Source organism: Mus caroli, unplaced genomic scaffold (genome assembly GCF_978045245.1).
Source record: "Mus caroli unplaced genomic scaffold, Mus_caroli_1 scaffold_15, whole genome shotgun sequence".
Taxonomy (NCBI): domain Eukaryota; kingdom Metazoa; phylum Chordata; class Mammalia; order Rodentia; family Muridae; genus Mus; species Mus caroli.
Window position 1 is genome coordinate 67,111,659 of NW_028227270.1, and position 10,754 is coordinate 67,122,412.

Consider the following 10,754-nt stretch of genomic DNA (forward strand, 5'->3'; position numbering starts at 1 on the left):
ACATAGATTCAGAAAGGCATGCATAGTAAGTAGTCAATAACAAGTGGACATTAATTACAAAATATAAAATTCCTCAATTAACAGTCAGAGAGACACTACAGAACATGGAGGGCCCAAGAGAGGATGATTGAATCACATTCAGAAGAAGTAATACAATAGACATCAGAGGTAGATGGAAGGAAACAACAGGGTTGGAGGAGTAGCAGATGCAACTAGATGCAGACACACATAGCCCAACATTGGGCAGGGCTTGGGGAGTATTGTGAAAGAGTTGGGGTAAGGATTGAGGGAACAATAAGGGTCAAGGACACTACCAGATGACCTAGTTGACATAGTCAACTAACTGGGGCACATGGGGGCTCACAGAGACTGTATCACCACCAAAGAGCTTGCAGAGTTTGGAAATTGGCCCCTTACACATTTGTAGCAGGTGTGCAGGTTAGAGTTCATGCAGGTCCCTGAAAATTTGAGCAGGAGTTGTCTCTTTTGGATTCCCTTCCCTCAGCTGCACTGCCTAGGTGAGCTTCAGTGGCACAGGATGCACTGCTTCCAGTTGATTGTTGAGGCTGGTTGGTACCCAAGGGGGGGGGGTGTCTGCCCTCTCTGATGAGAAGGAAAGGGAGTAATGGGCAGAGAGATCTGTGAGGATGGGACTGGAAGAAGGGATTACATTCAGGATGTAAAGTGAGTAAAAATTTAATGGGAATAAAGGAACTCAAATAGCACAGAAAAGAGCCTAAAAATTGAAAATGGAATAACATGAAATTGAAAGGTCTTGTACAGAAAAAGAAGCTGGCATCTCAGGCATAGATGGTCAGAGATCATCCCACCAATGAAATTCTGTGTGTGGCCTGAACATTTAGAATCTACAAACAATGGTGTTTACTAAATATCAAAATTAAACCAATCAATAAAGGACTAAAGAATAGTTTTTAAAAGGTAATACACAGGGGATGATAATTACTCTACCAATACTTCAACATTCTCAGCTTTTCAGGTTAATTCAGTTTCAGAATATATAAAGATACAAGAAATTAGATAGCAACAGACAAAATAACCCAATCATATAATAAGGTACAGAGCATAATGGAAAATTCTCAACAGGGAATACTTCAATATTTTTTGCCTTCAGGTAGTTAAGATTATGGCAACACTGAGATACCATTTTATTTAATGACAACACCTAAGATTAAAAAAAAAAAAGGAGAAATTTTAGCAACGATGAGGGAAGGGACATGTCAGAAGCTGCAATTGGGTGTGTAAACTAGAACAGCCATGGTGGATATTGGTAGAGAGTTTCCTGAAAATAGAACTACCATAGGCTCTGGTGTAATATTTCTGAGCCTGGACTCAAAGGATGCTGTCTACATCCTTCCAAGGACATCCATGCACATCCATGGTGATTGTGGTCCTACTCCCAATGGCAAGACAATTAGGCATTGTAAAAATACCTAAATAAATTCTATTAGAGTTTGCTAATTTGAAAATTTGAATATTAAAGGAAAGTATGCAAACACTACTAAGCATTCAAACTATCATAGGCGGTTTGGTTCTTAATTAGCCACATGCATTCTTATGGTTAGGAAATGAATTTCATTTTCATAAAATTCTGTACCCGAAGACAAAAAGGTACATTAGTTTTGATTATATTAAATAGTAACAAATCTAAATAAATAAGTGACAAAAGGAAGCTTTGTGTCGGACTTGAGACAATCTGTGATCACAGAATGAACAGATAGGGTTCTGCAGACAGAAGACAGCGTGACAGTGACAATATCAAAGAAACAACTCAAGTTCCACAGAGAAGCTCACTTTCTCAAAAACTAAGAACCTGATCTACTCATGTAGGTATCTTCTAGGAGGCAAACATACAATGTAACTTTCTGGTTGACACCTGAAATACACCTGAAAGAATGTTTGGCTGAAGCAGACACAGGTGAAAGAATGTTTCCTATAGGAAACATATGAAATGACAAATAATGTTTAGATGGATCATTAATATGATCCCACAGAAAGTTGGAGCTTGAGGTTTGGTTTGCCTCGCTCCATTTTGCTACTCATTGCAGGTGTAAAGCTTGTATTGGTTCACATTACAATTGCTGAGCTTCACCCATGGAGTCCTCTTACAGAGAAACTCACCAAAGAACTTCTACTGAGATTCCTGAGGATTTTGCTGCTTCCTTGAACTCAGACCTCATTGGCAGTCTCACAGATTCGTCTACATTCAACTGCCCTCGCTGACTCTTGTGTGGTGTCTGCCCAGTGGTCTGGTCTGCAGGAACTGACTCCTGTTTGGTGTTTGCTAGGGAACTGGACTAAGACCAACAAAGTTTGTAGTTGCCCAGTAGAAAGATTTCTATACAGGTCTGCTTCCCCCATATCCTAACAACCTTTCTTTCCCACTTCATCTGGTGGTTTGTGGGCTAGAGGGAATTTAACCCTTGTTAAAGTAGGCTGAACAAAACAAATGCCTACACAGAGGAGCACTGATACTCAGGGATAAGGAACAACACATGGCCAGAGGTCTATTTATGCCTGACTCAGCAGCAGGATTTGGGAAAAAGGAAGCAGGAAAAGGACACAGGAGGTGACCTTCTCCTGGAGGCTGGGGAGGGGCTGTGGCAGCCTCACTACTGCCAGCAGGCCTTTGTGATGAGGAGGCCACACCTGTGTGATGTGCCCTGAGCCCTCCTGACACATCTCACACTGCACTCAAGGACTCAGTAGCCTGAGAGCTGCATTGCGATTCAGAAGATGGAGAATTTTCTCTCTCTGATGAATAGCATTATTGATTCATGGATGAGCCCCAGCTCCATGGACATAGCAATGGACATGACCATTGGCTTTATGTGTGGAGTTGGGCTCTTTTTCCTACTTATCCCCTTCCTGAAGGAGTACCCAGTGTCACCAGCATCTGAGAATGTATGGGACAAACCACAGGTGAGGAGAACCTTAGTTCACACACACTGGAGCAGCAGTCTGTTGTTCATGGCTGTTGCTTTCACATTTTCTAGGAAAGCTGGTTTAGTGACATTTAAAAAAAAAAAAGTAACAGAATATAATCTTTTGTTTTAGTATCAGATATGAGATATGGGGCTGCTTCAAAATATCCACAGCAGCTGAGTATGACTTGCCTGATGTTCAAGACAGGGCACGATTTTGCTAGAAGATGATAGTTTCTCTGTTCTGGTAGCTTTAGTGATTCTGGGGATGTTTCAGAGACTACATAAATGCTAGTTCCTGGGAGACATGGTGGGTTGTCCTTTGATGTTGGTTTTTATTGCTTGCTTGTGTTTGTACTTTGATCAGCAGTTATGTGGACAGAAGACAAGAAGAAATAGAAATAGGATATATTGACAGTGAAGGTGAAATATCCCCAAGGAACTCAACCCCCGTCCCACAATCAGCAGAAAGTATTCTAATAATGACTATCCATTTCCCCTCTATGGTTTTCTCCCCCTTACTACCAACTGTTAGGGGATAGAATGGGTGGAAGGAAAAGGGTGGAGAAGATTGGAAGAAAGACAAAGAAAGTAGCTTATGTTTAGCTACAGACATTAAGAGGAAATCTCTAGAAAGAGTCTGATGGGATTGACAGGCAGGGCAGAGGTGAGAGTGGTCCTGAGGTGTCTTCAGGAAGCTCACAGACCACCTGTACATGGTGACAGAGAGGCCACTAAGGATGAGTGAGGCTCCATGAACAGACTGCATTTCAGAGTTGGGGGGGGGGACAGGAGAAGCTCAGAGGAGATCATCAGTCCTCTGTTCAGGCGCTTCTTTTGATTGTACTGAGCTGATGTGAAGCAGGTGATGAGACCAAGGGCCTCAGGTCAGGGCTTCAGTCTCCTCAGCTCTGAGAAAGTAGGTATCACCTGACATCCCAGACACAGCTGCAGAGCTCAGCCTTGGGTAGGTGCTTGTGGGATGAACACTAACTGTGGACTTCTGTGGTAACTGTGGCATAGACAGTGCCTTCTTCTGTTTTTCCAACAAGATGACAAGGAAATGTGTTTATGCACAGTATGAGTGAGTCAAGGATGGATGAGAGAACACTTCCTGGAAAATGCAGATTTCATGTATTTGAGGACCAAAGAGAGCAGGAAGCTTGTCTACCAGAAGAAGGAAGAAAGGTCTCCAGCTCATGTGTGTTGTTTCTAACTGGCAGGATGTGAAGAGGGGGCAGAAGAAGACGAGTAAGAAAACTGCTCCTAGAAAAGGTAGGCTTATGCTTTCCTGAGGAGAGACATTCCCTCTGGCCTAGCCTTTAGTGAAGAGGACATGGTATGCAAGAAAGACGTGGAGGCTTCTGGAAAGGAAAATCATGGAACCCCCAGGTTTTGGGATAGAAAGGAGCTGTGGTTGGCCTGGGATGGGTGCTACACATGGGAGTGTTGTTCAAGGCACTAGAGTGATTTGTGACCCTGGATGGGGGGGACTCAGGTTCACCTGACAGCAGGTAGCTTCAACCTCTCAAATGCATTTCTCTTTCAGATCCTGTGGCTATTACAATGTTGTAAGTGGAATTATAAAGGTTGAGGTAGGGGCAAGAAAAGTGTACATGGAGAGATGAGGCCCCTCCATTCCCCTTGCTCAGGTTCAGTTCTCTGTCCTTGTGTTATGGTGCTTGAGCACTAGAGTCCTAGCATGGGGAGTCACAAGAGGTTGCCTCACTCCTGTGTGTTCTCATTCCTCATCCTGATCCTACTTAATTATCTCCAGGTTGTAAGGAAGGAGGAAAAGAGGAGGAAGAGACCAAGACTCTATCACAACATATGGAAATGTAAGAATCTTTGTCCTATGGAATTTTCATACCAGATGTGGGCTCAGGGTCTGGGCATCTTCATTCTGAATATGCTATGCAGGGTGGGATTTGAAGGCATCTTCTTGGATATGAGACTAAGGGGCATAGGATATGTAGGCGATGGAGGTGCCATATTTACAGAGACGGATGGGCCTCTTGATCCTCTGATTGGGGCTGATGCTTTTGCCTCCTGTCTTTGGCAGTCCCAACAAGCAATGTTACCTGGACTTCACACCACAACCCTTTGCGAACCTCAGACTGAACATGGATGCTCTTCCTCTCTCACAGCTGTCCTCTTATCTCAGGGTCCTAGAGCATCCTTCACAAAACAATCTCAGTCCATTTCTCTGGGGTACGTTCTCTACTGACTTTGAATCAGTTGTGGCTACTGCCCATGAGCTCAGAAGCCCTTCCTTGAGAAGACGTAAATCTGTGAGGTTTAGTGATGACAGTGACCCTGAGGAAGCTCCATCCCAGGCTAAAGAATTTCCACAGCATTCCCAGTATCAGCCATTACCTCACCAACTTGTGACACCAAACTTGGTAGGTGAGAAACCAATCCAAGAAAACAAAATCCTCCCAAGATCCACCCCAAAACAAACACAGGAAGCTCCATCCCAGGCTAAAGGACTTCCACAGCATTCCCAGTATCAGCCATTACCTCACCAACTTATGACATCAAACTTGGAAGGTGAGAAACAAATCCAAGAAAACAAAATCCTCCCAAGATCCACTCCAAAACAAACACAGGAAGCTCCATCCCAGGCTAAAGGACTTCCACAGCATTCCCAGTATCAGCCATTACCTCACCAACTTGTGACACCAAACCTGGAAGGTGAGAAACCAATCCGAGAAAACAAAATCCTCCCAAGATCCACTCCAAAACAAACACACGAAGCTCCATCCCAGGCTAAAGGACTTCCACAGCATTCCCAGTATCAGCCATTACCTCACCAACTTGTGACACCAAACTTGGTAGGTGAGAAACCAATCCAAGAAAACAAAATCCTCCCAAGATCCACTCCAAAACAAACACACGAAGCTCCATCCCAGGCTAAAGGACTTCCACAGCATTCCCAGTATCAGCCATTACCTCACCAACTTGTGACACCAAACCTGGAAGGTGAGAAACCAACCCGAGAAAACAAAATCCTCCCAAGATCCACTCCAAAACAAACACACGAAGCTCCATCCCAGGCTAAAGGACTTCCACAGCATTCCCAGTATCAGCCCTTACCTCACCAACTTGTGACACCAAACTTGGTAGGTGAGAAACCAATCCAAGAAAACAAAATCCTCCCAAGATCCACTCCAAAACAAACACACGAAGCTCCATCCCAGGCTAAAGGACTTCCACAGCATTCCCAGTATCAGCCCTTACCTCACCAACTTGTGACACCAAACTTGGTAGGTGAGAAACCAATCCAAGAAAACAAAATCCTCCCAAGATCCACTCCAAAACAAACACATGAAGCTCCATCCCAGGCTAAAGGACTTCCACAGCATTCCCAGTATCAGCCCTTACCTCACCAACTTGTGACACCAAACTTGGTAGGTGAGAAACCAATCCAAGAAAACAAAATCCTCCCAAGATCCACTCCAAAACAAACACAGGAAGCTCCATCCCAGGCTAAAGGACTTCCACAGCATTCCCAGTATCAGCCCTTACCTCACCAACTTGTGACACCAAACTTGGTAGGTAACCAAAATACAACAAATTGGAAAGAACAACAAGGAACCACATTCAGATTCCTCCCCTACAGGAAACCAACCAAGGTTCAGGGACATTTCCCATCTACCACGGTTCATTGCTGCAAGAACAGGCCTCAACTCTCCCAGACTGCCCAGCCCTCCAATTTCAAAGCCAAACCCTACAAATGCAGGAAATGGAAGGGGCCTGTGCCTACAGGGCTGCCCTTAAAGAAGAACATAGCAAAATGTGATGTGCATAACACCATCAAAAAGGACCTTGGTGTTGGGGCACAAAAGGTGCCTGGCACAGTAAGCAGCAGCCCTGGGAAGGAGCTGAGACTCAGGAAACCTGCACTGAGGACAGAAAAGTGGCCCTACATGAAACCAGCTGAGCACTATTCCCTGCTTGAGGCAAAGACCAAAATTAAGCCAGCATCACACATCACAGACCTTCCAATGAAACACAGGAGACCCAATCTGCAGATGCTTGTGGCAAGGAATCTGACCCCACCTGGAGTTCCAGCCTCAAACCTCCCCCAGGTTGTGTATCCCGCCTCACCCATCTGTGATTCCAAGGCTCCCAGGGTCCTGGAAAAGTTACATCACCAGGATCCAGGAGGGACAAGGATGAAAACTGGATCTGCTGTGAGGATAGAGAGAGGTGAGTTTATACACTCAACTGCAGAGGCTCAGGACAACCAAAGAGCCCCTCTACCTGCTTCCAGCCATGGGGCCACAAAGTCCCATCCAGATCCATTGCTGAGATACCTGAGGTTTCAGAGACCTACTTCCTACTTCCAGGCAGCAAATCCCCAACAGATCAGGACCATCCGAGGCATTGGAAAAGGCAGTCTGACGCCAAGTACTGATCCCAAAATGGCCAAGCATGCAACACAGAAGAGCAACATCAGTGTTCCAAAGGATCAGAACAAAGTGCTAGATCTCAATGGGTTTCACTTCCATGAAGAGAGGCAGAGCACTCTAAGATCTACAAGCATACGTCAGGGAGAAAGGCATGTGAGAGTAAGACATTCCATCCCGAGCTCCACCGAGCTCCAGGATACAGCCAAGACTTGGATACCAGAAAAAGGAGAGGCTATGTCTAAGACCTCTCCGAAGAAAATCCTAAGTAATGCTTTTTTGTGTCGAAACCTTAGCACAAAATGCAAGGGACAGCAGGATATTCTGAAGAATTCTAGCTCCCCACCAGCTACTGAGCAGACACAGAAGGTTGTAACAACAAAAGAGTCCATCTACCAAATGCTAGGTGAAATTACATACCTAGCAAATATTCTGTCCCAGATCTTAGAGAACACTGAAGGGAAGCAATCAAAGGTAAAAGAGTGGGGTAAAGTGGAATCACTGAGATCCAAGCTGGGTTCCTCATCCCAGACCTCTGAGAGTCTGTATAACACACACCATAACAGAGCAGCAAGCAGGATGAGCTGTGGCCATGCCAGCTCAGAGGAGCACAACCGTCCATTTACATACATGAGACGTAGAGACAAAGTGCACTCAGGAGTTGATGCCCAGAGAGCCTATGAACAACATCCAAAGCAAGTGAAGAAAGAAATGGCCTTTAAGCTGTTACCTACTCCCAAAGGGAATGAAAATCCATGTAGGTACAGGGTAACTGGAGACAAGCAGAAGCCAGACCTTGCTGTCCAGAGAGCCTGTACACCTGGCAAAATTAGGATCAAGTTTGGATTAGGGCACTGTTCACATAGAAGTCCTGAGGGACACCAACGTTCCTTCAGATACACACAAATTGGAGACAAAGAGGAGGCTGGTTTTACCCATAAAGCCTTTGACCCACTTCAAAGTACAATTAAAAGAATGGGTGTTGGCTGCCGTATAAGTTCCAAAGAGAACCATCCAGTCAATATCAAGGAGAACTGGAATCCAGTGGCACTCAGGTGTTGCTGGCCAGAGAGCCTCTGAAACCCAGTAGACCAGAATAAGGTCAAGGAGCAGGTGGCTCAGGCCACCCATGCCTCCACACACCAGGAGGTTCTAAAAGATGCCCCATCTGCCCAGTCATCGTTTCCCCCGTGCCTCCTGGTAATAAACTTCGGTTTTTCCGACAAAAATCTTTTTCTTTCTCGAGCTCATCCTTCTGTGCTCATGGCTCCTTCCCAGAAAGGAAATGACACCTGGTTCACATTCCTGCTTTTGAGCAGAGCTGTTTCTGTCCTACAGTGATGGAGCAGGGGAAGGTTCCTTCATGCATGTTGGTATTAACAGCTTGTGTACTCCTTGGGCTCCTGCTCAGGAGTACAGGGGCTTCCTCTGGCACATGGCTGGGCTTAGTCTCTGGTCCTTTGAAGCCTGTTTTCCCAAGTCCACTCACTTCAGTAACTAGCATTAGCCAGTGGGGTTAGAAACTTTTAGTATGTTTGGGGACTGTTTATATTTGTGATTTATTACATATGCTGAGCCTTGAGCACTCTCCCAATTTCCCAGCAGTCTTTCTCTGCAGTTTAGAGGAGCATATATTTTGGCTGTGAGCCCTTCATTGGTTGTATATCTTTGCAGGAAATTATCCTATCCCCTGGAAATTGGGTTACAGGTGGCTGTGTACCACCATGTGAGTGCAGGTAATTGAACCTTGGTCCTGTCCAAGGCAGCCTGTGCTTTTAACTACTGAGCCACCTCTCCAGTCCCATATGTCCTAATATTGTAAGAAATGACTTTAACTAGTTCATTCCTCAAAAGAATTTCATTTTCCCCTTTATTTTTGCATAGCTGTCAAATTCTAAGGAGAAAAAAAACTTAAATTTTTCATGATTATTTTGAATCTTTTAATAGTATATTGAATTCTCGTTTTCATTACATTACAGTGTGTATCACTTACAATAACCAGTATCACTACAAAACTGATTTTTTTTCAAAGATTTCTGTTTTTATATGTAAGTATACTGTAGCTGTCTTCAGACATTCCAGAAGAGGGCATCAGATCTTGTCATGGAGGGTTGTGAGCCACCATGTGGTTGCAGGGATTTTAACTCAGGAACTTTGGAAGAGAAGTCAGTGCTCTTAACCACTGAGCCATCTCTCCAGCACCAAACTTGATTCTTTTTAAAGATGAACATGATGCTACTATTTTAAGTTTAAAAGTATTTTGTTGTTGTTGTTGTTGTCCTGGAACTCACTTTGTAGGCCAGGCTGGCCTCGAACTCAGAAATCTGCCAGCCTCTGCTTCCCAAGTTCTGGGATTAAAGGCGTGTGCCACTATGCCTGGCTCATGCTAGCTCTAAGTTTAGAACTATTAGATGTATCTTTTCATAATATTGTAAAACTTTGTAGGGCTTTCGACTTGCATTATATATTTTTCTAAATGCAAGTTATATTTTAGAAATATGGCCACTAGACCACTATAATTTATGTGGATTTGTTTTGTGTTCCTTAAGGTAAAAATATATAAGTAAATGTGTAGTGAGGGAGAATTCTGGGAAAAGGAGTAGGAAGGGAAAGAATATGAATAAAATATTGTATGAAAAACTTACAAACAAAACAAAACAAACAATGCTTTGGAAAGTAAAAATAGATGTACTATTACACCCGGTCAAATAACATTAACTAAGAGTTCTCTCTGCTATACAGAAAAACAACTGACTGCTGCATATTGAACATCTAACCAGCTACTTTGCTCACTTCTCAGAGATTTCCTCTCCGCAATTTTCCTATAAGATCTGCTATTGGGATGGACATGTGCTATCCCTGTTCCAGCCCACTTCACACTGAAACTCCATTCCCTGGTGTGATATGGGCTTTGGGACAAAACTGGGTCAAAAGCATTGCAGTGAAACCCTTGTACATAGAAATAGAGAAGAACTTCTATGTGCTCTGTCATCTATGTGTAGTGTATATTTGTGTGATAGGTGTATTTGTGTATGTGTATTGTGGTGTGTGTGTGTGTGTGTGTGTGTGTGTGTGTGTAAACCTTTCCTTTATTTCCCTCTAAGAGATTGGTGTACAAATAAAAGAGGTGAATGTGCAAATAGGATGTCAATGCTCTCCTCATCCCCTTCAGGTAATAAACCTTTCTCCTCTCTTTTGTCTCATCTCTGCTTAGTTTCTCTTTCACTCACTGCCAGGAGGACCCTTGGTGTTTGTCTTGCATTTAGACAATCAGTGTAGTCCCCACAGCAGGCATCTGCCATGCTGCTCTCTAAATTTCTTCTACATCAGTGACATGACCTGCTGGGGCCTACTCAGTTGTGCCTACTTCAGGACAGTGAAAGCCCTTTAGGGATAGAGA

General features: G+C 44.0%; 1 protein-coding gene across 1 annotated transcript; it reads left to right on the forward strand.

Moving 5' to 3' along the window:
* The first annotated feature begins 4,730 nt into the window (after positions 1 to 4,730).
* On the forward strand, positions 4,731 to 8,537 carry LOC147000964 (uncharacterized). The gene is made up of 2 exons (XM_085830746.1): positions 4,731 to 4,780; positions 5,005 to 8,537. Exons 1-2 carry the CDS (start codon positions 4,773 to 4,775, stop codon positions 8,432 to 8,434), a joined length of 3,438 nt encoding a protein of 1,145 aa, XP_085686872.1. The 5' UTR covers positions 4,731 to 4,772; the 3' UTR covers positions 8,435 to 8,537.
* Positions 8,538 to 10,754: the final 2,217 nt, after the last annotated feature.